The 25647-nt window shown below is 47.2% G+C and overlaps 1 protein-coding gene across 1 annotated transcript; it reads right to left on the bottom strand.

The window, feature by feature from the left end:
- Window positions 1-7310: 7310 nt before the first annotated feature.
- IYD (iodotyrosine deiodinase) lies at window positions 7311-25363 on the bottom strand. The gene is made up of 5 exons (XM_003986641.5): window positions 25096-25363; window positions 15323-15514; window positions 12889-13048; window positions 9556-9712; window positions 7311-7639 (listed from the first exon to the last, which is right to left on the bottom strand). The coding sequence occupies exons 1-5, from the start codon at window positions 25271-25273 to the stop codon at window positions 7457-7459; spliced, it is 870 nt and encodes a 289-aa protein (XP_003986690.1). The 5' UTR covers window positions 25274-25363; the 3' UTR covers window positions 7311-7456.
- Window positions 25364-25647: the final 284 nt, after the last annotated feature.

Genomic DNA, 25647 nt, shown 5'->3' with positions numbered 1-25647 from the left:
GTTCTTGGGGAAGAGGCTTCTACTGCCTATCCACATCTGGGTCTCCTCCCCTTCCTGGACACAGGATGACATTTCCCCACCGGCTGGTCAGGCCGTGGGACTCGTCCCGGCCAATGGGCTGTGAGAGTGAGGAAGTCACTCCTGGACCCCGGTGTATGACTGCTGGGGCAAGCACGTCCCTGAGTAAGAAGGCAAAGTGCTGTGGGTGGTGCAGCCACAGCATAGCTGAGTCACCTGATGGAGAATGATGGTCTTGGAGGGTTGCCGGGACCCGCAGGGGACTTTGCCCGCCCAAGAAATACAATTTTATCCTATTTAGTCACTGAAGTGTTGGAGTTGTTCATTGCCACAACCCCCTGGTTCTCAAAGTGTGGCCCCTAAGCAGCACAGGACATGTGCTGGGAACCTGTGAGCAATGCAACCTTGGGCACCACCCAGTCCTACCAAATCAGACCCCCTGCAGGTGGGACTCAGGGTCTGCATCCGAACAATCCCTCCAGGTGGCCGTGATGCGGGCTGGCATTGGAGGACCACGGGTCTGGCCCATCCTGGCTAACGTGGCTCTCAATTACAAACTCCCCCCTGGCAAAGTGGGAGTCCTTTAAGCGAGCCTAGCAAAAGGACACAAATCATTTTCTGAGCTTCTTCATTAATTATTCTTTCTCATGGTGATGAAATAATCCAATGATTGCCCCCCGGTCTTAGGGCCTCGAAACCACAAGAGGATCTATAAGCCTTCCAGATCACTCTTTCTACTTTGAACGCCGTCGTTACAGGACTGTGTTTAATGAACACATAAAAGAAAGTAGAAAAAAGCTTGAGGCTACAGAGAGAAGAAAGAAAATTATCTTTATTTTTCCAGGCACAGCCACTGGCTGGGGGCTGGGCTGATCTGCTGAGATTATGATGCAGCAGCAGAAATTAGTGTGAGGTGTGGCTGGGGCAGGAAGAATGCCAGATATAACCGGTTTCCCTGGAAGCCTCCCCAGCCCGGGAGCCGGCAGGATGAAATGCGTTTTTCCATTTTTCCCCCAAGTTCCTCTCCCTTCCTTCGCTATCCAATAGACTCCCTGCAAGCAAGTGAAGCCTCTGGCCTTATTTCTTCTATGATTCCTGTCTTCCCACCCGAAATGCATCTCCTTGGGGACACTCCAAGATAAGCCAATGAAACCAACATGAGCTCTGGTGCCTTCAGCAAATCTCTAAACCTAACAATGAACTTGGCAATTTTAGACAAATCCTTTCTATCAGTGGAAAAAAATGCCTATTAACATGGAGCATTTCCATTCAGATCTAATTCTAAGTGTTTTTCTTCCGTCATCTTTTTGCTTTGGAAAACTCCAAACACACAGAGAAGTTAAAATAAAAGTATAAGGAGAGAGTGACATCAGCAAGGTGGCCAAATAAGATGTCCCTCATTGTACCAATTTGGCATCCATCCACGGACACCTTTTGATAGGATTCACTTAAAAGACTCCCACTTTGTCAGGAGGAAGAGAGAGTCTTTGTGGGAGAAGACTCCCACTTTGTCAGGCTCTGTAATCGAGAGCCGCGTTGGCCAGGATGGGGCAGACGAGTGGTCCTCAAATGCCAGCCTGCATCACAATGCCACCGTGGGAGCTGTGGGGACACGCTTTGAGTGGCAAGGATAGAAAAGTGACCCTTCTGGGGCACCTGGGTGGCTCTGTCGGTTAAGCATCCGACTTCAGCTCAGGTCACGATCTCGCGGTCCGTGAGTTCGAGCCCCGCGTTGGGCTCTGTGCTGACCGCTCGGAGCCTGGAGCCTGCTTCGGATTCTGTGTCTCCCTCTCTCTCTGCCCCTCCCCCACTCACATTCTGTGTCTCTCTCAAAAATAAATAAGAAATTATTTTTATTTTTTTAATATTTATTTATTTATGTTGAGAGAGAGAGAAAGAGAGAGAGAAGCAGAGAGAGGAAGAGAGAGAATCCCAAGCAGGCCCTGCACCATGAGTGCGAGGAACTCGATGCAGGGTTCAAACTCATGAACCTCGAGATCGTGACCTGAGCCAAAGTCAGATGTTTAACTGACTGAGCCACCCAAGTGTGCCCCTAAAGTATTTTAGATTAAGGAATGTACATTGTTTTTTTTAGACATAATATTATTGCACACTTAATAGACTTCACTATTGCATAAACAACTTTCATGTGCCCTGGGAAATAAAAAAAAATTCATTTGACTTGCTTATTGCAATATTTGCTTTATTGCAGTGGCCTAGACCCAAACCCGCAATATCTCCGAGGTATCCCATAATGTAAACTGGGAGTTAGCTCTACAGGTTTCATTAGTTTCCCTTTGGACATTTTCGTCCAAAATGCGAGGCTGAACCCTTCATGTCGTATCCCTAAGGGAGGCACTTCATGTCCGTTTTCCTTCTACTGGCGGTGTGTCCTAAGAGTTTGTCACTGGGTCGAGGTGACGGCCCCACCTTCCCGCTGGAAGTTTGAAGTAAAAAAAAAAATGTTAAGGTGCAAAACGCATGCAAACAGACAACCTCATTGCCTATCAAGTTGGCAACATTAACCACACAGAGGGAAAAGAGAATTCCCAGCGGTGGTCCCCGCTGAGGAGCTCTGGGAGGGGACAGGGGGTGAGGCGGTGGGGGAGGGGGGTGTTGGGGGCTGATGCAGCTGCCATAGTCAGGCTTCTCCCCTGAACAGGGGGGTGTCTCTCACCCACGCTTCTTACCTTCGCTTACCCGGATCCCAGAGCAGGGCTGCCTTATGATGACGGTGGTATCTACCGCCACCCGCACAATAAAGACACCTCCTGTGTAGGAATGCTGGGTACCAGGGACTGTGCTGAACTCTGCAAGGTAAGTATGACTGCCGCCATTTTGTACAGCAGATAAGAGCCTCCATTAACATGGGACCCAGGTGAGCGAAGAAATAAGACTGTTCTCTTGGGATCTCTGGTAGGACGGGGATTATCGACCCAGGCCGTGTGGCCCCTAAGCTCACGTGCTTAACTGCTACGCCCACCGCCACCCTTGTTTCCTAGACGTGACCTTGAAGGTCATACTGCTATCCAAGGCTGCACCAGCTCCTCTCCTCTCCCTGACCGGCTGGGGAAAGCCTCCCCTCACCTGCTATTATTAGGCCTTTCACACCAGGATCAGAATGATGTGTGCTGGAGGTGGGGGAAAGCCTGAAGGGCTGGAAGGGCCAGCTGGGTGTACAATGCTGAAAGGTGAGAGAGAAAAACAGACACAGAAAGCGGGAAGGAACAAGGGGTATACGAGGGCCCGTGTAGAGAGAATGTGTGCAAAGCGTTTGAGACAATTAATGAATGGCGAAGATACAGACTTTGGGAGCAGCTGCCCCACTTTGTTGGTTAGACCCGGATTTACGTATTTAGAGGTACGTATTTAGGGACAGGAAGATGGGAAGGAGGCCTTTAAGTTCTGGAACTTCCTTTGCTGTGTTGTCAAGCGAAGGCAATAAAGACATCAATTGCTTGTCAGGTATTATTGGCTACACAAGAACCATCGGATGTTTCTTTGGAAGGCAGCTATGCTCACCCCTCTACCACTGACGCCCGTCTGATGTTTCTTTGAACGCAGCCCCGCGCGTAACTGGACTCCATGGCCGGGCTGTGTACTCATCACACAGGCGTCTTCAGGAGCAGCTCCGGAATCTGGCCAGGAACGTAAGCGAGGCTCTATGGACTGGGACCTGGGGGTGCAGACTCCAGACCACATTGCGCTTTACCTCTTTTTTTATTTTTTTAATTTTTTTTTTTTTGCCTCTTTTTTTCTGATATTGATTGTCGTCATGGGATCTTACTTTACGTCCTCGGCCCTCCTCCCTGAAAATGAGTCTTTTTATGACTCGTTAAATGGACCCCTGTCGAGTTTCCCAGAACCCAGTCAGACACAGCCCAAGTCAAGCCGAAATGCTTAACACCGCTAACTCAAGCCAAGATAGCAGATACGTTTCTTCCGCAGTGTAAGACTATTGAGTGCATTAACGACGAGATTCTTAAGGGGTGTCGTTTATGTTTTTGCTGAACACTCGCAGCACCTAGTATTAATAATTGTAAGAATACCTTCTCCTACCAACTGCTGCCACTGCTCCTGCTGCTATCAGGAGCCAACGATCAAAGCTAAGCACCAAGTGTTCCCTCCCGGGTGCCAGGAACTAAGTGACTCATCACACACAATCGCCCCATATCCCGAGGCCAATGCCACCTTTGCTGTCATTTTGCAAATGAAGCAAACGAGGCCTGAGAAGAGCCAGTTTTTCATGGCCACCCAGCTGGTGAGAAGAGAAACCAGGTCATCTATGCTATGCTGTCTAGACTAAGAACCACTGTTACAGTTGACTCGCGAATGGCACAGGGGTTAGGGACACTGACCACGCACTGCCCCCCGCCATCGCACAGCCCAAAGTCCACATCTAGCTTTGGGCTCCCCCAAACCTTTGCGACAGATAACCTGTTGACAGGAAGCCTTACCGATAGCATAAATAGTCAATTAACACATATCTGGTGTGGTATATGTTTTATATACTGTATTCTTACAGTAAAGCAAGCTAGAGAAAAGAAAATGTTATTCAGATAATTATGAGGAGGGGACACCTGGGTGGCTCAGTCAGTTAAGTTCCAACTCCTGGGATCGGCTCAGATCGTGATCTCACGGTTCATGTGTTCGAGCCCCTCATGGGGCTCTGTGCTGACAGCTCAGAGCCTGGAGCCTGCTTCGGATTCTGTGTCTCCCTCTCTCTCTCTGCCCCTCCCCAACTCACGCTCTGTCTCTCTCTCTCTCTCTTTCTCTCTCTCAAAAATAAAATAAACATTAAAAAAAATTTCTTAATCATTTTAAAACTAAAAAAAATCATAAGGAGGAGAAAATACATTTATAGTACTGGTGTATTTATCTAAAAAATCCGTGTTGTTCAAAGGTTGACTGTAATTCCATCCTCCTCCCCGAACCCAAAGGGCATGGCTATAGTGCTTCCAGACTATGTGCCTTTGCACATTTGCTCAGCGTCTATGAAAACCAGGGCTGTGTTTCTGGGCACAGTGATCTGGAAGGTTTCTAGGTCTTCGGAGTCTGTTGCCTGAGGGCTCCTGACTGGTGTGGCTGGGCTTTCTCTTTCCTCTCAAGTGGCTCTGTACTTGAACTTGTACCCAGACTCCCACCACTGAACTTGTACCCAGACTCCCACCACTGACCTGATTCCCTCTCACCCCACACTCCAGAGGCAAGATTCCCTTATACACCTCAGCCCTCCTCAGCGGAACTAAAACCAGCACATAGCTCTCTGGGCTCGAACAGTTTCAACACACGAGAAACGGAAGTTTATAAATATAACTTCAACTTCTTTGCATTGTTCTTTTTGTTGTTTTTAAAATATTATTTTTTATTATTTTTTTAATGTTTATTTTTTGAGAGAAAGAGAGAGCATGCTCACAAGGAGGGGCTTGGGGGCAGAGGGAGAGGGAGACAAGGAATCCGAAGCAGGATCCAGGCTCCGAGCTGTCAGCACAGAGCCCGACGCAGGGCTCGAACTCACAAACCGTGAGATCATGACCTGAGCTGAAGTCGGCTGCTTAACCGACGGAGCCACCCAGGCGCCCCCCAATTTCTTTGCATTGAAACGCCAAAGTCTGTTTATTAATCTGATACTTGGAATTCAGAGTATCTTTTCCGTATTTAAAAAAATCTGAAATACGGTGGTTAGGGTCCCATAGGCTCGCAGCCCGTGTGAGACTAATAAGGCCATAGTTAGTTAAAACAATGCTCATTTACAATAAAGAGTACAGGACAAACACCTGTCACAACACTAATTAAAAAGCTGGAAACAGATGTAAGAAAATTTTCATTTAGTAAAATCTGTAGCCTTGGGGAAAAGCATGTTTAGAGAACAATGAAAACACAGATGGAAGACTTTGGAGATTCCAAAGGAGACTTCTAGATCCTTCGAAGGACTTGGGAGGTCGAGGGTCACAGGTTCTTGTAACATCTAGTTATATTTTAAGGGGGGGAAAAACATCCTCCTTTGATACAGGTTTGTCTCCAGCTCTGACTCTCATGAAAAATACCAAGGGCTTTTCCTAAATTGTGTACTCACACGTGGAATGAAAAGAGGCCGAAGAGATTTTTCTTGAGGAAACTGAGGAAAAAGAAGACGAGAAGGGTGGTGGAGGGGAGAAAGAGCTGTGTAGGGCTGCTTGACAAAAACGAATCTGGGCTACATGTGCCTGTGTGTGCAGAGTCCCGGGAAGGGAAGACGGAGCGATCGGTGAAAGATGGGGTCTGGCGTTCCCAGCCTAACACCTCGCACCCCACCAGTCCCAAACTGCTTGAGTGCCATCTGCACAAAAAGGGATGCGTCTTCTGTGGTCTGGAGCAGAAAAGAAGAGAGACACGGTTCAGTGCGGGGTACGGAAAACAGTGCTCTTCGAGAAAAATTGTAGTATCAGCCAACTGCGGTGGTACAAATACTCCCACCACGGGAGATTCCAAGCAGCAGATGGTTTAACAGCTGGCTCACCAAATTCCTGAATATTGAGCAATCCGCTTCCGCAGGCTGGGGCGAGCCAGCTCCAACGCACCGCCGGATGACACGACTGTCCCCTTACGTGTTCGCATGGTTGCCAGTTCGGGTTCACCTGCTCGGCGTGCACTCGTCTGTTCCGGGCCTGGGACGCTTTCATTAGTTTGCTAGTTGCTTGCTAAAAACTGGCAGGATGACTATGAAGTCCAGTAAAAGAGTGGGTCTCAAAAGCCCATCCGTGGCCTAAGAGCCGCCAGAGATCAGAGGGCAGAGGCTATCTGATTCGTCTAAATGTAAATTCAAGAATGATCACGTAGCTGAGTTCTTGGGGCCACATTAAACTCTCTGATGATGGGGCGCCTGGGTGGCGCAGTCGGTTAAGCGTCTGACTTCAGCCAGGTCATGATCTCACCGTCCATGAGTTCGAGCCCCGTGCCGGGCTCTGGGCTGATGGCTCGGAGCCTGGAGCCTGTTTCTGATTCTGTGTCTCCCTCTCTCTCTGCCCCTCCCCCGTTCATGCTCTGTCTCTCTCTGTCCCAAAAATAAATTTAAAAAAACGTTGAAAAAAAAAATTAAAAAAAAAATAAACTCTCTGATGAATCTTTGCTGTATACGAGCTTTTAGGGTGTAAGAGAGAAAAAGAATCACCAGGGATTTTTCTGGAACAATTTTAAAATCTCGAAATTGTTCTTACTTAGTAAAATTTGCATGCATCCCCAAAGCAGATGGGAAATGGAAGACAAGCACCTGTTGTCCTCTTACTATAATATGTTCACCTCGTCACGCTAGGAGCTTCTCAGACTCCTGCGGAAAGGTTTCTTGAGCGGAGGGAGGTGCTGGGGAAACCTAACACCCGTGGGAAGAGCAGCCCGCAGACCCAAGAGGGACAAGAGAGGGCCAGGCCGTCGTCTGCCCGCATCCCAGATGGGCTCCCGCCTACACGGTCACCCTGATCTGATCCACAGGCTTCCGCGTTAGGTTGGGCACCGTGGCCTCTTTGCTGGCGTATCCCACGGGGAGGAGCATCAGCAGCTTTTCGTTTGTGGGGCGGCCCAGGAGCACCCTCAGACGGGGACCACAGTTGAGAGGTGTGGTGGTGACAGTCACCAGTCCCGCATTCTACGACAGAAGGGGAGAGAATACAGTGTCAGCTCAGTGGAAGTCACGACTTTGCTTGTGGCCTGGGGACATTCCGGTCCGCATTAGGCCTGCTTGTCCCATCACTTCCCTGCAGCTGAGCAGCAAAGAGCCCGCCAGCTTGGGCAGGTGGACCTTAAACCTCACCTGTTCTCCTCAACCTCCCTAGTCGCCACATTCTTTGAACCAAACAGTAAGAAGCTTCTTGAAGAAGAAAAATACTCGTCCTATTCGTCATTGATGGTTAAGACACAGGAATGGTTATTTCATGGAAGGAAATTTGGGGGGTCCAAATATACCCAAGGAAGGGGTATACCCTCAAACAACAGGGAGTTTCTATGCTTATATAACCAGCAATGCAGGCGGAGGACCACCCCAGCCGAAAATACCTACGTCCAGTGACAGAGGCTCAGTAGCCTGGCATTACTTCCTCAACCTGTCTACAAGCCCCTCCGGATAATAAACACCGAATAAAAATCACATGCAGCTTCAAGATGCTTCCCAAGCTACCTCCCTCCCCTCTGATTTCCCAATCAGAGGGTCACCGCTAAGCCTGAGCCAGACAGAAGTTCTAGAACTGCCTTTGAGAGTCCTACAGGACAGGCTCTTTGGTCCGGTCGCTATGCGATCTGTGCAGATGGGGAGCATCATCAGGAAGATTCCTCTTTCCTCCCTCGCAAATAGGACCTACGCTCAGAATCACGCCTGAGGCGACGCTAGAGGGCAGCAAACTCAACACTAACGTGACAAGGCTGCTGATTCAGAGCTCAAAAATCTCTGTGCACCGTTTGCTTCGTCCGGCATATGAATGAATGAACGGTGCGTCCGCGTGGTCTGATGTTGCGCATCACTTCCTTTATCTGCATGCTCACAGCATTAGGGAGGAAGTGAGATGCCACTTTCTCTAGGTAAACTTTTCAAGTAATCTAAAAGCCTATACCTCTTCTGTGTTAGCCACGACTGTATTTTGCAAGGTATTTTCGCCATATAAAGTTTGCTTCGAGTTAGTGAAGAAGCGTGTAGTTTTTTGGACTCGATTGTCCCTTGGAAGTATGATCACTCACACTTACCATCTTGTTTGCCTCATTTCTTTTACGTGCTCACTGTCTCTCTCTACCCCAGGACCCCAGAATGCACACACAGTTCATGAGGCAAGACCTCCCTGGTGCCCTCCCCCCTCCCCTCGGACCTGCCACACAGAAGGAGTTGAGTGAATGAACTGAATCCTGTAAAAGGTGTACCTCAGTCTGCTCTGTTTCATGCTTAGCATGGCTCCAGCGACCCCACATACCGCAGAGATGGAATTGTTTAAAGCACATAGATGGCCTGGAGCCTGTTTCCGATTCTGAGTCTCCCTCTCTCTCTGCCCCTCCCCTGTTCATGCTCTGTCTCTCTCTGTCCCAAAAATAAATAAACATTGAAAAATAAATAAATAAAAATAAAAATAAAGCACATAGATGTCTTTCCAGTGCAAGGCCACGTAAGCTCGACTTTCCAGGGAAGGAGCCCTAGGAGAGCCTTCTCTTTATAGCTTTTTAATCACGCCACTGGCTCGGACAACAGCGAGCCCAGCAAGGCAGCATGCCTGCCGAAACCCTTGGAGCTTCGTGTCGTTACAGACGAAGGCAAACGCAGTGGGCATTTTTCTGAGCCTCAAGTGATGTTTCCAGAAGAGGATTCCAGCGCGTTGCAGCAGCGTACCTACCAGTCCAGGTTTCCAGGGGCGTTTTTCGCACCAAGCTACGTGTCTTAGGCGTTCAACTTTAGATGAACAGCTTCCGAGTGTCTCTCAAATAGAAACTCCGCTGAAATGTGTGAATAAGGCCACTCTTTGGCTTTCCAGGATCGCTCCTCTCTTTGGGGCGGGATGGAGGTGGGGGGGGGGGAGGGTAACATACCTGAAGAGCAGCCAGGAGGATGCCACAAGCAATGGAAACACTGATCTCATTGTAGTAGTGGACCTTTCTTTTGCCACTCGCCGCAACGCCATGTACTTGTTTGAAAATCAGAATCAAAACAGGTGCTGTGTCCAAGTACTCCTTAACCCAATTGGTTCTGAAGGGAAAGAAAGATAATCCAGAGACTCTTTGCTCTTAATGAGTTTCGGTCTTTTTTTTCCCCTTTACAACCTTATCTTATTTACATCTAAAATAAAAGCACGTTCCTGTCCTTTATGTTTAAATGGAAAAAAAGGACTTTCGGTCGTTTATTTGTGTCTTCGCTATAGTGTTCTGTCCAAGGTCATTCAAGTCAATAAGCATGTGTTAACAAGGGCCTAGTGTAGCAAGGCACATGAAATGCAGAAAGGCACAAACAAGGAGCCTATAACCCAGAAGGCAGTGTGTAAAATTTAGCAAGCTAAAACCCGGTAGGTGATATTAAAGAAATATAAGTCAATTTCATTAGGAACCCTCCAAATGAAGTGTGGGTAATTTTGAATAAGAATATTAGAAGAGCATTTCCAAAGTTTCCCTCGAGGTGGGGTGCTGGAGACTGGATGGAGAGGGGCACTGGGGAGGACATCTTAGTGAGTCAAGGAGTAAAGGCAGAGTCAGGACGGAGGACGCTTGGCAGGTCGGGGAGTTTCCAGAAGCCCGATAGGCTGGAGGATGGGATGCGAGGTGGAGCACGGGTGGGCTGGCAGGTTACGCACGGATTTTGCAGAGTCCTGGACTTCGTGTGGGAGGTGATGGAGAGGGACTATAAGCTTCTGAGCAGAAGCATCACATGATCAGATCTGTTTTAGGAAGAGGTAGATTGGTGTGGGCAAGGGGCAAGCTCAAGGGGGACCAGAAGGTAGACAATAGCAACGGGCCAAGGGAATTCGGGCAGGCGTAGAAGCTGGAGCTGACAGGTCTGGTACAGAAGCAAAGGAGAAGAAGAAGGTGATGGTGAAGTTTAACCAAAATGACAGGTGCGAAGATGGTGACGCTGCCAGCCCAGTGATGGAGAAAAGGAAGCGAACTTTGTGAGAGTGGGAGTTAATTCACGTGAGGTATAAATATGAAGTTGAGAGTTCTGCCTGCCAGCTAAGGAGCATATCTTTCTCCATCCCGTTACCCTAATCCATACATTTGGCCAAAGCTTTATTCTAGCTCAGAGACTCAAAGTGCTACTCATGCAATGATATACGTTAGAATTTTTCTTGGGCCACATTGTGTCATTAATAAACAAGAGGTGATTCCACCTTAAGCCTAGCTGTGTGTCACTATTTTCAAACATACTAAACTCACTTGTGCGGTTTTCTATGGTTCCTCTTATGCTATTAACTTCTACAGGTCACATTTTCCAAGCTGCCTTCTCGCGCTGCAGCCAGTTTCGTCACATTGGGCTGTTACCAATTCTTTTCTCCTCGCGGAAGAGGAAGAATGCTTGTTGTTCAGAAAGAAGATAAACTCCGGGAGCCCACGGGTTTTGTCATGCTGGGCAGCCCACGGGTTTTGTCATGCTGGGCAACCTGCTCGACCTCCCGTGGCTCAGTTCCCGCATATGTAAAACGTGCTGTCACACATTCACTTCATCCAGCTATCGTGAGGGTGACATCAGTCAAATATATTAAGGGCTTAGAAAAGCACCCAGTACACATTGCTGTGTGTGTGTGAGCATTATCATGGTCACCGATATTATCTTGCAGTGAATAATTCAAAAGAAATTAATGTAAGACAGAGATGAAGCAGTGTGCCTTTGTTCAAACGCAGATTAATACTTTTTAATGATTTTTGTACTTATTTTTTTTTTTTGGTCTAAATGCACACTGGTATCTAATATTTCTGGCTTGCTCAGGTTCACAAGAACTTATTATGACATCACATGACCGTGGATAAAAACACAGCAGTGAGACTTATTAATAAAGGGACAACTAGCACCTTCTGCCTAGGATGTCAGGATATATGCTCATCTGCAACTCAATTTAACATTTTTTCAACTGCCTACTCCGCAACCGCACTACGCTCGATGGTGTAAGACATTTTTAAACCTGGACCCCTAGCGTTTTATGTATATATGCGCGTGTTCGTATTGCCCGCAAAGAAAGTCCGTAAGGCTTCTAAAATATCGCCTATGCAATGAGAAGAAAAGTAAGCCAATAAGCAAAATGCTATGTGATGAAGTGGCCATTTTAGATGCACAGGAGGTACCTATTAGGGGCTTTGAGCACAGAGACAAGAGAGCGACTAATTCTGCCTTCATTGGGCAAAACGTCAGGGGCCAGCAGCGTTTTGTAAGCACTGTGCACGCATAGAGCAGGACATCTCTCTAAGGGTAGGAACTCAACTTTTATCCATCCCCTTTTTTCCATGAATATGCAGTGAGATTTTTTTATTTATTATTAATAGTCTGTGCTAGTTCCAGAGCATGGTAATAAGTTACACTTCCATAAGGGCGTCTGTTTAATTAGGGTTTAAACATCTTAGGAAAGAAAATGACCTCTGGGGCCAAATAAATGAAACAGGAACAGAGCCAAGAGACCCTCTTCCCATCACCCAGCCCTGAATACTCCTCCCTTGCCCCCAGGGCTGCAATCTGGTCGCCTTTTCTTGCTTTTCTCTTATCACAAGCTTGTGTCACACTGGGGTGTCGGATAACACCCCATAACACCCCAGGACTGGCCACCGAAGGCCCGTGGCTGGGACCAGCGGTGTGAGCGCCCTTGCACTCCAAATGCCAAAGACTAGAGCAAGCTTCCCTTCTCAGAAAGAAAAACCAACATCTCTGCCCACTGTCCCTTCTCACCACTCAGCCTCAGAGCGCGCTGGAGGGGAAAGGAAGTGGCCTTTGTGGGGAGGGCCGTGCTTATAAAGAGGACTCCGTAAATGACAAAGCAGAGTCTAAACATAGAAGGTGACGGCCCGTGATGACAAAAGTGACAGAGAAGTTATGGAATGCATCTGAGACATTATGAGGGATGACTGCCCCTCAATGGGCAAACAGGACTCCACACGTGGCTGGCAGGGGCAGCTACGAGAGAAAATGGACACCTGCAGGGCCTCCCCCAGGGCGCGAGGGCTCAGGCTTAAACCTAGTTACAGTGAGTTCCCCCACGCCTCTTTCCTAGAGATAAGGAAGCCCACACGGTTGCTGATACCTAAGAGATGTCATGCCTGCACGGATTGTTTGCTCTTGCTAACCATGTGCTAAGATTACTTGGAAGATGTTATCACTTTAGCAAATGTAATTTACTTCAGTCAACGTCCCGAGACAGAAGAGGTTAATCATCCCATCAAGTCTTGTACCTCAGTTTCTTCAGGTCTGTAACCCATTGGCGTCCCATCCTTTTCAAGTAGTTTATTTCTTCCTCCTCCTCGATGATCTCCCGAATCTTATGTTTCACGTCCGGGTCCTTCACAACCACAAAGGTCCAGGGCTCCGTGTGGGCCCCACTTGGGGCAGTTCCTATCATCCATAACATTAAAAGCAGAAATGGAAACACGAAAATGTGAGAATGGTCATTAAGAATGGGTATAGTAACTCACACTCGCTGAAAACGAAGTTCAACCACCTGGTGAGCAAAGTGCTTGGTCACAGATTCTGGTATGTGGCTGTCCTCTCTGTTTCATTCTGCATCACTTTAGGGGCTACAAACCAACTAACTGAGGTCGAGGCCAGTGGTTCCAGGGCTATGGGGATTTATCACCACTTCTCTAAGTATGTGGAAGGGGAAACATTCCTATGTAAGGGAACTAAGGGAACCCAGAAGGGAAATTCTAACAGCCCAAATGCTCCAAAATGTTGTTTGTTTTGATATTATTTTTCTAAGTTGATTTATTTGGAGAGAACGCATGACAGGGAGAGGGGCAGAGAGAGAGCGGGAGAGAGAGAATCGATGTGGGGCTCCAACTCACAAACCGTGAGATCATGACTTACACCGATACCAGGAGTCGAGCACTTAACCGACTGAGCCACCCAAGTACCCCTTGATATTCTTAGAAAAGGATAGAGTCATGAAGCTCGTTGAAAATGGTAATATTGAAATGGTCAAATGGCTTTTAAAACACCCATGAGAGGGACGCCTGGGTGGATCAGTCAGTTGGGTGCCTGACTCTTGACTTTGGCTGGGGTCGTGATCTCGAGGTTCAGGGATTCGAGCACGGTGGTGAGCTCTGGGCTGGTGCAGCCTGCTTGGGGTTCTCTCCCTTTCTCTTTGCCCCTCCCCAGCTGGCTCACTCTCTCTCTTTCTCTCTCTCTCAAAATAAATAAACAAACTTTCAATAAAAGGAAAACACCACTCACGAGAAGTAACTCAACTATACATTGTTTGGTACCTGTATCAGGATGCTGAAGGCAGCACTGTGGGGTTTGTGGTCCCACTGGAGACACATGAGAACTCTTGGCCCTGGGTGCTCAGTACACGAGAGCCTGTCTCCCAGCTCTCATGGGCTACGGGAAGCCTCAGCCCACACTTGGATCAGCCCCAGGATCCTGGTACAGAGCTTAGTAGTGTATCTCAGTGCCCAAGGAGCTAGAATCCCCTTTCAGACTCCCACCAGGCCCAGCTTCTGATCTAGGTGTCACCCTGCTGTCTTAGAGATGGCCCGCCGTTCCCAGCCAGAGACCACAGGGACCCACGAATAGGTTATTTCAGAAGCAACTATTCCATTCTTCCTGGTGAGCAATTTAATGGCAGAAGCTCTACACCAGGGGGGGTCAGGACTGCTCGCTTGATGGGGTTCTTGTTGTCACCCACCCTCCCTACAGTCAAGACAGCATGATTGGATTGTGAAACGCAAGTCAAGAGCTAAACGTAAAGCCCATTCACAATGGCCATGCAATAATCTTTGCAAATGAACTTAAATGTGATTTATGTAGGAGTAATACTCCAATCAGAGGAGACTCTCAAATAGGGGATTTCTCTGACATCTCTTTCCCCCCTTTTTTCTATAATTCTTTTCTTTTCCTCTGTGGAAATATCAATTCATGTTGAAAATGGGTTTGTCTTGGGGCGCCTGGGTGGCTCAGTCGATTAAGCATCCGACTTCGGCTCAGGTCATGATCTCACAGTCCGTGAGTTTGAGCCCCGCGTCGGGCTCTGTGCTGACCGCTCAGAGCCTGGAGCCTGTTTCAGATTCTGTGTCTCCCTCTTTCTCTGACCCTCCCCCGTTCATGCTCTGTCTCTCTCTGTCTCAAAAATAAATAAACGTTAAAAAAAAAAAAAAAAAGAAAATGGGTTTGTCTTGCTGTGGTTTACTTTGCAAATTCATGTAGGTACATTTTGCCAGTTTATTAGAAAACAGTACTAGAGCGTGTAATCTAAAAAATTTGGTTCCAAAAAGAGAAATGCACAAATGTGAGTGAGCCTCTGTGTGTGTGTGGATGTGCGTGTATGTGTGTGTGTGTGCATGTATTTTAAGAGGGGGGTAAACTAAAGGGATGTTTCTCTTCCAATGCATAATATTATGTTCAGAAATTTTTATTTTTAAGAAAAGATCCTAATATTCAGTAATTTCAGAAGTTTTAAACTGTTGTCACATCTGGTCCCAGGTAGTTTGTAATAGTCAAAAGTTTGTAGAAAGCAGAAATCATGTTTCTGGCAGCCAGTCAACACCAGGGTAAGATTTTATAAATAAACGTATCACCCTAGGCTTTATTCAGTGTGTTTGAACTTCAGCAGTGCTCCAATATTGTGACTTGCAGCTGACATTCTCAAAAGCACAACGTACAGTTACAGACCTGCTGTTTTGATGACATTATCAATGACTTCCATGGGGACTTGCTCATTACTTATGAATCTCACAGACCGCCTTTTACTGAGAAGTGCATAAAATTCCTGGGATCTCTTCACCATTTCCTTCTCAGGATACCGGGTGTGGGAGAATGGAATATGTTCGACGTCTTCCTCTGACTCTTGCCAGTCATTGGCATCTACAAATAAGAACAAAAAAGGCAACAAACGAAATTGCACTTCTTGGTCATGAAGGAGAGCAGAATATGTCACCCCGTGGTACGCCTCTTTGGCATAAGGATTATTTTGAGCCGATAATTTTTTTTTAATTTTTTTTTTAACGTTTTATTTATTTTTGAGAGAGAGAGAGAGAGACACAGCATGAACGGGGGAGGGGCAGAGAGAGAGGGAGACACAGAATCGGAAACAGGCTCCAGGCTCCGAGCCATCAGCCCAGAGCCCGACGCGGGGCTCGAACTCGCGGACCGCGAGATCGTGACCTGGCTGAAGTCGGACGCTCAACCGACTGCGCCACCCAGGCGCCCCGAGCCGATAATTTTTAAGAAACAAAAGACACAAGAAAAGTGTTGCAAACCAGAGTAGAAGTTACCTTTTTGTAAGGGACGTGTACTTTTGTGAAGGAAATCCCCACCCATAAGCCTTCCCTGTACCAAGAAGGAAAGCATGACCCTGGCAAGAAAGTCTTATCAATGGAGAACTTGATAAGTTCTTGATAAGAACTTGGTGGACTTAAATCTGTACAACCGCCTTACCCCAGCTTAAAACACTGTGCTTTTCTTGATAACCTCCCCTAACTGGATCCCCTTCCCCTAACGTCTTTCTTTTGTCTTTAGTTGAAAATTGTATTTCAGTAGTGACTTGGGCCATTTCAGGGACTTACTCAAGTTTCCTGGGCCTGTCCCATGTATACGGTAGGTATACATGTGATTAAGCTCCTATTTCTTTTTCTCCTCTTAATCTATCTTTTATTATGGGGGTGGGGGGTGGGGGAGGGGTCTCAGCCAAGAACCTAAAAGATAGAGGGAATATTATTTCTCCTCTCCTACAATCATAAGATGGCCAATGGGGAGAAAGAAATAAAGTTCTCAAAAATGTCTGCAAGATTATCAGCTCAAAAGAGTCAATAAAAAATGAAACGAATTGGTCTACAGAATTCTGAACTCTGGTTTTGACTACTGACTATCCAAATTCCACTGGTTATAAATCAAGAAAAAGAAAGTTTTACCTACACAAAGATGAGGAATGAAAATTTCTATCAATGGTGAACTAGTTTGTTTGAAACAATCTCGCATGAGCTGAAAACCAGGAAAATCATGAAATAAAGTACTTTTAAAGTCTTTTTAAAAAAATCAGTATATTGCTGACAGTGTAGTAAGAAATTCCCAAGCCAAAACTGAAGGGAAATACGAATCTGCAGGTGGGTAAGCACAGAAGCCACATTTCTTCTGACAGTACTTGCCAATCTCTACATATTTGAATTTTTATTTTCATATTTTCAGGGATTGAGGATGATAGGAATTAAAGCCCAGGCCTATACACCATGGGAAGGCTAATAAGCTGGGACCCCAAGATAACATCCTCAAAGAAAGAATGAATCCTAAATAAATCAGCCCCCAAGGGGTAATACCATTTGGTGGGTCCTGCCTGTAACTTGAACTTGGAAGTAGGTGGTCCTGCCTGAAAATACCTCCATTGCCTAGCAAAAGCAAATGTCAATACACAAGTAATTTTAAGTACAATTACCAGCAATTCACCAAATACAATCAGACATAAAAAGAAACAAAACATTTTGAGCAAGAGACAACAGAATTGATATTTAAAAACAGAATCAGATTTCCAATGTCTCCAAATATTGGAATTATCAGACTCAAAAGATAAAACAACTACGATTACTATATTTAGAACTCATAAATCTGTCGGGTACAGGAAATGATAAAAAGTGACAAAGAAAATATGAGAAACTAAACTTCTAAAACTGAAAAATAAAGTAACAGAATTAAGAACTTAATGGATGGATTTAAAGCAGGATGGATTTAGGATTTATACATACCTAAAGAAAAAAATTAGCGAACTGGAAGATAACTCAGAAGGAAATATCTAGAGCAAGGAGAAACCAATAGATAGAAAACATAAGAGTGAGAAAAAACAAAGCAGAGTGATACATATATTGGAGGGAGACAAAAGTGAAGTGGTCGAGACACCACTGAGAAGCCAGGGCAGAATGCTGGCCCGGACTAGGTGGACCACAAAAGAACGACAAATTCTTGGAGATCTTGGAGATACAAATGGTAAGACCTGCCGAGATGTGTGGTCAGGAGTGGTGGGAGAGAGGGACTAGAGATGAGTCCCAGGGGGTGGGCTTTAGCACCTGAGGAGAGAGTGGGACCATCTACTGAGACAGAGGATGAGCAATGAGCCATCTGGGGGAAGCAGGGGTATGAATCATCAGTCTATCACATTAGAGATGTCTGTGAGTTGTTCAAGCAGAGATGTCAAGCATGAGGGGCGCCTGGGTGGCTCAGTTGGTTAAGTATCCGACTTCGGCTCAGGTCACGATCTCGCGGTTTGTGGGTTCGAGCCCCGCATCAGGCTCTGTGCTGACAGCTCAGAGCCTGGAGCCTGCTTTAGATTCTGTGTCTCTCTCTCTCTCTGCCCCTGCCCTGCTCAAACTCTGTCTCTGTCTCTCAAGAAGTGAATAAACATTAAAAAATATATATTAAAAAAAAAAGATGTCAAGTGTGAAAGTAAAAGTCTGAGTCCAGAAGGTGGGATGTCACTTTGGGAACCCTCACATAAAGATGAGAATGACAACAGGAACAGAAGAAAAGAGCAAGAGGGATCCAGTGCCTGGCCCTGAGGGTCTGGGACGTTTCAGGTGGAGTTCAGGTAGAGAATTACCTTTCTCCTTCACTCGCACGCACATACTGTACTTCACTCCTCGGTCTCGGAAAGACTGACCCGGGAGGGAAAGTGGAGAGGAAATGACTTCAAAGACGCTGAAAACCCCAATGACAATACCAGCAAGTACTGTGGTTTCCTCACCACTGTTAGTGAGAAACTTCTTTATCTGTATAAAGTTTACTAGCCAGGGCAGTTCACACATTTAATGAGAAGGACCATCAACGGTTGCTCAGTTAAATGAAGCGGGTATGACGGGGGAGGGGCAGCAAACACCTACAGGTTTCTAGCAATCGATTCTGAACCCAACCCAGCTGTCATCAATGCCAACCTTGAACTTAGCAAATGCGTAAACAGACTTTTAACGCCCGTGAATCCTTTCACGTCATTTGTTAGGAAGTCTGACGACTTCTGTCCTGAGCAAGTGGTAAATGAGTAAATGCATGAAATGCCTCACTAACTGTGTGAGAGACAAGTTACCAACTCTTAATATCCATTCAGCATTTGTATAAACTAAAGGCAGCCCAGGTTCACGACTTGGCAGTTTCCACAGCTCGTAAAGTCCAAGGTAAACATTCCCACTGTAGCAGAATGAAGCAGCAGCTGCCTGGATGTTATCAGCGAGCAGGGTAGATGAATGGCCAGTCAGTGGATTGTCCTGAAAGGCTTGCTGTTCCTGGAGCCTCTCCCAGGGCAGAGCGTCTACATTTTGCCAGTGGAGGGGGGGGGGGCGGAGGAAGGGGGCGGGCTTGGAGAGAAAGCACCCAGGGAACTGCAGGGCAGTGAACCAATACCAAAGGTACCACCTTTTCCCTTCCCCCTGACCTCCTCGCTCCAAGAGGAGAGAACAGCCTCTGTACACTCTAGTCATCCTGCCTCCACCCTACACCAGCCAAGCCTCTCTAGAGGATTCATTCGAGCATAAAGCCCACATGTTTCAAAACAAATGGATGCTATTATAGTCTACGTTTTGATCGCAACCTATACTGCCACACTTGGGGTTTGGTATTGACACCCAGGACAATTCACCTTTCATCATCGCTTAGTTGCCAAGGATCTCTAAACTGCACCCTTAGGTCCAACAGCCAAGAAGCTCTAGGCCATGCGTATTCTCTCATGGTTAACACAGAGGTATTTTTGGTGCTTGTTCGTTTGGGGCTGCATCTCCACATAAATTGCTTTTGTGTTTTTGGAGTTCTACTTCAAAATCTTTGCAAATGAGCCAGCTAGTTTCTAGCTATGAAGCTGGAAGGCCAATTTGTGCCACATCATCCTTGTCCCCTTCTTGGCATTTGGGGGAACATTGAGAAGCAATATTAATACGGCTGAGGGTGAGGCAGCTCTTGCAGGAGACACATTCTGAAGGTGAGGCTGAAGCGAGGTCAGGGCTCCACACCTGCCCCGAGAACACCTCCTTCCCAGCTGCCTTAGGCATCACTCTGTTTCCACGTAGGGCTGTCAATTGTCCAGCTCCCTACAGTATATTTCACCAGCAGCTCCCGAGGTGTGTGGGGCCTGAGGAATCGGGGGGGATGGTTAGTGGAAAGTTCTTGAATAGAGCCATGCTTTTGTAGGGACTCAGGGCAGGGCAGGCTGCCCCAAAATGTGCCACAAGGGCGTACTGATTATTTTGAACTGAAGCTACTTAGGAAATAGCCAGTACAGGAAGGACACTCTGACCTCCTCTGTCTCCCTGAAAGCAGAGAGTCAATCTCTCATATGAAAGCTACTCTCCCTGTACTAGAAAGTAGAGAGAGATCCTCATCGCCAGAGACATGAACTTTACAGCCAAGAAAGCTTTTAGAAACAAATCTTGTCACTTTCTACTAACCTACTACCTCAGCCCAAATTCTGTTTAGAATTTCTTACTAACTGAAGCTCCCAAACATTTCTTCGTCCTGTTGCTTCCTCACAAGTTTATTGTCTCTGTCTAAAATGTGTAAACTCTGCCTGCCTTGATCATTTCTTTGGGTCTCGATTTTATTATTGAAACTGTAGGCACATGTAATTGTTTGTTCCCTCCTGTTAATCCGTCTCATGGCAATTTAATTCTTAGATCAGATGTAAGAATCTTGACGGGTAGAGAGAAATTTTTCCTCCCCTGGGCTATCCTGAATGAATTTGACAGAACTTGTTTCTGAGCCCCATCATCTCTTGTGATATCCCCAGTGCCCCCTGTGTTGGTCCACCCTCCCCCCTAGGGCTCCCCCGGACTTGATCTCAAAGACAATGACTCCATTCAAGTCCTTTCCCTTTGCTAATCTCTCATCTCAATCTACCTGCCCTTTGCCCTAAAACCTTAAGGTCTTACAGGAATCTTGGTAAACTAACCTTTTAAAATTAGCCATGTAAAAGTATTAATGGGTGTACGTGTCAAAGGATAATGAAATGCAAAGACAAAGCCAGACTTGTTCCTTCCTATATCAAAGGAGAATCTCTGTGAACGCAGTAGAGTGCTGACCTTTTATAGTATTTTTGGGTATTTTTGGCAGTGGTGTGCTGGCAAACCAGCCCCAGGAGAGGGGTGAGGAGGCCTGATTTGCAGCACTTGCCAATTTCCATTGAGCAAATACTCCCATCATGGCGTGACGTTAAGCTGATGAGTGAAAAATGGCTCACCGAGTTCCTGAATATTTAACAGTTGGTTCTTGCTCCTCCCATTGTCTAGCTCTAGCCCACCACTTGGTTGAGAAGCTTGGAGTTCAGGAATGAGTGGATTCCCTGGAGTGTAAAAAGATTGATATCATCTGTAGGAACAGTGTTACTTGTTTGAAACTGTTGTTGATTGGTTGGCGCCCAGAGGGGCTGGTACTCAAGTGAATCCATCCCTGATTGGCTTTCAGAGGTAAGAGGCTGCCACTGATTGGTGGGTTTGCTAAGCTTTTCCTGAGGTGAGTTGTCCTCTATTCGTTGAACAGGTTTGAAACCTCTTCCAAGGCTGCTCATTATCATGGGTACATAAAAAAACTGTCCTTCCTCAAGTCTGTGGGAACATTTTAATTCTCAGGTGTTACCCACACAGGCCATAATTTTAACACAGGCTTTTTTTTTTTTTTTTAACGGCCAGCCACAAACCCTGAAATTGCTTATTACCATTCTCTACATACAAATATATCCCATACATATACATATGCATACAGAGATGTATCAATTTGTGTGTGAGATTTGTAAAATTATATACATATGCATACATGCGTATCTATGTACATATATCTATCCTCATCACTGAGCTCACTTTTCTAACACATGGTTTTTTCTTGCCTCTCTCCTCCACTACCTTTCCTGCTTTCCACTGGTATGACTGAGTTTTCCCCATTTTATCTTTCCTCACTTGGAAGTTACACAGTGTGTTAGGTAGAACCATATAAAATTGCTAACACAAGCCTTTCCTTTAAAAAAAAATTTTTTTTAATGTTTATTTTTGAGAGAGAGAGAGAGAGAGCAAGCAGGGGGGGGGGGGGGCAGAGAGAGAGGGAAGACACAAAATCTGATGCAGGCTCCAGGCTCTGAGCTGTCAGCACAGAGTCTAATGCGGGCTCGAACTCATAAGCTGTGAGATCATGACCCGAGCCAAAGTCTGATGCTTAACCAACTGAGCCACACAGGCACCCCTAACACTAGCCTTTCTTAGTAGTGACTAGACAACCCGGGACCAAATTTCAATGAGGACAGTAGTTTTTGGATGGGCAGTAAAGCTAAGTGAAGACATATCCCCACCAGTATTAAAACAAACACATCCTGATGAGATGTGTTCCCTATATCTTCTCTTCCTATCTCCATTTCCATGAGCTTCCAAGAACCTGGGCCTGGCTAGAGCATCCTTGTACAGGATTTATGGCTCACTTTAGGGAGACAATCCGAGCCTTCCTCTTTGTCATTTCTCCTCCTTAGACCTCTGCTGCAGTTAAACAAGAAAATATGAACAAGACACATGTTTGACTGCTCCCTAAAGGAAGCCTGTGCCGAATGTCTATTTATTCTGAATTATGCCGAATTTATTCTCCAAGCAGCTCACACGCATGCTGATTCGGTGGAGGAAGAATTCTTTGTGAGCCAAAGCTGGGGGAGGTGGGGCTGGTGCCCATATTTTCCTTAACTCGCACTAGAATGGCCTATAACCCTTATTTTATTGTTTTGTCTCTTACAATTAATTTCCACGTGGTTTGAATCTGGTATCCATTTGCCGTCATCAGAAGCATCTCCATGTTTCTTCAGTAATGGAATCCTTTTGGTTCTCCAGCTGACACCCCTACCCGGTCCCCCCTGAACCTTCAGTGCCAGCACTGAATCCTCTCTTAGACCATACCCACCCATCCAGGGGTTAGACGCAGGGACTCGGGTGGCAGAGAAACCTGGGTTTAAAAGTTGCTTCTCACCCATCACCTCTGAGACCTCAGTAGGTGTCACTTAAGTGGACAAGAAAAATTCCGACAAGGGACCGAACCCTACATTCTGGGCAGAGGTGCCCGTGGCTGCTGAGGAGGCCACTAAAGGTGCAATTTATTCTTCCATGTGAGGAACAAAGAAAGAGGCAGAGGATTTTGCAAAAATGAACAAGCAGGACGAGACAGGGCCATACAGCTTTTCTCTGGGTTCCCAACGTTCAGTCCAGCCCCAGGTCCCTGGTTCCCCACCAGCCTTATCAATCCCTCGTGTACCCCCAAAGTCTGCTGATTGAGTGGCCTTTCCTTAACGCACACTACCTCTGATCTCGCGGGGAATTTTTAGGCCCACTGGTCATCTCCTGCCCTCTCTCTTCTAGGTTATTCTCCTATGAGAAATGCAGTCTAACAGCTGGCTATGTGCCCGGGTCCTGGCTCTGTCACTACCTACTTGGGCAGGTGACTTAGCAGATTTGAGCCCCAGTTTCCTTATCTTGAATATGGGGATAATAACAGTGCCCACGTTGTTGTATTGACTTGAAGATTGAGTGGTTCACGATACATAAAACGCGATGCTAAGTGGACACAGCCAGTGTTCTGTTAAGAGCCTGTTGTTGTCCATATCCTGGGGTTCCTTCCCCAGGGGGTCTTGCTGCGGTCCCTTTTTCCCACCACAGACCCTCTTAGTTGCGGGTGCCCCCCGTTGTATGCTCAGTCTTATCACCAGCAAATATCCCGTTAGAGAACTCATCAGTTTTATAAGTTCCAAGTACCACCCTGTGCCGGGACTATCCAATCCGTGTCTGCAACCTGGATCCCTCGCCTGGACCCCCTCTCCCTTTCTGCTTAGACGTGTCATCTTCTCAAATCCAACACGTCTTTGTCTATGTTCAACATCCTCTCTTGCATAGCTCTTCTCCCCTCCCCCGTGTATGATAGGGTCCTTCCACCTCTGCCAGCCTCCAGCACTTACCCTCTCCTTCTCCCCAGATTCAATTTATTACTGACCCCCGTTGTTCTTTCTTTAACTGCGCCCTGACTCACTCCTTCCTCCGCGTTCCCACTGCCACCACCATCCAGGCCATCCTTACCAGGGCAAACCACCACACGGCTTCATAACGGATGTCCCTTTGTTCAAGAAAAGGGCTTCTCAACTGGGCAGGATTGGCATTCGGGGGGGGATGTCCTTCAGCGAGAGAGTGAGAGGGAGCCCTGCCAAGAGGCCGCCTGGGCTTGCATTTTCTGCAGTACATTCAGCATTGCTGGCTCCCCGCACTGAGCGCCAGCTGTATACCCCACCCCCGGTCCTGAGATCAGGGCAACTCAGAACATGTGCACACATACGTGCCCATACACGAACACACCCACACACATGTCCAGGTGGCCTCTTCCGAGGCGGGGGCATCACCGGTCCAGCTGAGAATCACTGAGCCTCTTCCAGATCGAGTCCATCCCACGAACCCACCTCCGAGGCACATCCAACACTGATCACTCAAGGCTCCTCAAGAACGTCTCCCTGCCTGCTTCCTTACCACCTCTTCATCCTCAGATCAGCCAGGACTGGGCCCATGGTCACCACCCCATTTCACTTCCCCCCTTCCCCCCACCGCCTTTACCAGTGAGGTCTTCCCATCTCCTCCACGTTTTTCTCAGAGGGTCCGTCCCTGTTCTTACGCTCGTTCTGCTCCTCTCATCTGAGGTGCCTCCTAACCATTGCTCTTCAGGTCCTATTAATTGGCCGGGCCCGATTCGTCCTTTCCCTGTTGCACCCCCACGCTCCCCGCACCTCTTTGAAGGCCCTGATGATCCCTTCAGCCCCTCATTACTCCCTGATTGTTGCCTGTTTCTTGCCTTGTCCACTAAGTTGAACACCCGGCTTTGAGGACACAGGGCGACTGGCACAAGGAAGAGTAGTGAGCCCCTAGATCGATGCCACATTTTACATTTCCAAGTCCTTGATTAAAACCTGGCCACCCTGGGGGCACTTGGGTGGCTCAGTCAGTTCAGCGTCTGACTCCTGATTTCGGCTCAGGTCGTGATCTCGTGGTTCGTGGGACTGAGCCCCGTATCGGGCTCTGTGCTGATAGCGCGGAACCTGCTTGGGATTCTCTCTCTCCCTCTTTCTGCACTCCCCTCCTCTCAAAATAAATAAACATTTAAAAAAAAAAAAAAACCACGACCCCTTTCCCCATGGCCACCACCAGCCTGTGATGTGCCCCTTGGCCAAGATTTTAACAGCCAGAGCAGGAATGGAGCTAGGGAAAATGTCAGCCTCTCAACAGCTCTTTACTGACTCTTGATCCAGAAATCAAGGGTGGGTTGGTGCCAGCAGGTGTCCCCTGAGAGAAATGATCTGTCTCTGAAGACATAGTAGAAGCTGATGATGAAACTGACCCGCACGTGTTTCCTCCTCCCCAGAAGCCCTGCTCATCAGAAAAACGCAACCGGGAGAAGCTCAGTAGCCTGGCCAGTGTCCTTACCTTCTTCCCCTTGGTGGAGATCAGTATTGTCTTTTAGGTCCTCATCCACCCAGGGACGAACCTCGGCCCTGGCTCTGGGCTCCCCCTTCCGTCTCTTGCTGCTGCCATCACCATTCTTAAAGATCCACACGATCAAAATGCAGACAACCGCTACCAGGACTGGAGTCAGGAAAAACATGGTTGTAAGACTGACTCTCACTCTGAACAGCGCACACACTTCCCACACTGCCCTTAAACAAACAGAGACAGGAACGAGGAATGGAGGAAGAGGGAGCTGTGGGAGGGACAGGGTGAACTCTGTGACTCTCAGAGGACTTTGCAAAGGAGCAAAGATCACGGCGTGTGCACTGGGGGTGTGTTGTGGGTTTGGTAATGCCCAGGTGCATTCGCTTTTTAAAATCGTGTGCCCAAGAAATATAGGCGTAGACAATAAGTTCCAGAATGTGAGTAAATACTCGAATGCGCTAGGGGTTGCTAACAGCGGTAGAAGGTGTTTAATCTTCCTCCTGTTTAACTTTTCTCCAAGAGCAATGTGTCCTCAACTTGCCAGAA

This window comes from Felis catus, chromosome B2 (genome assembly GCF_018350175.1).
Source record: "Felis catus isolate Fca126 chromosome B2, F.catus_Fca126_mat1.0, whole genome shotgun sequence".
NCBI classification, from domain to species: Eukaryota; Metazoa; Chordata; class Mammalia; order Carnivora; family Felidae; genus Felis; species Felis catus.
This window is presented reverse-complemented; position numbering and strand designations above follow the sequence as displayed.

What these genes read in the sequence shown, in the direction of transcription:
- IYD (XM_003986641.5), bottom strand. Translation starts at nt 25,273, where the DNA reads ATGTTTTTCCTGACTCCAGTCCTGGTAGCGGTTGTCTGCATTTTGATC. An exon ending in ACAGACCTGAAGAAACTGAG is followed by an intron (nt 9,713 to 12,888) that starts GTACAAGACTTG and finishes CTTTCCCTTCAG; the next exon opens with AACCAATTGGGTTAAGGAGT. An exon ending in TCCTCCTGGCTGCTCTTCAG is followed by an intron (nt 7,640 to 9,555) that starts GTATGTTACCCT and finishes CTTCTGTCGTAG; the next exon opens with AATGCGGGACTGGTGACTGT.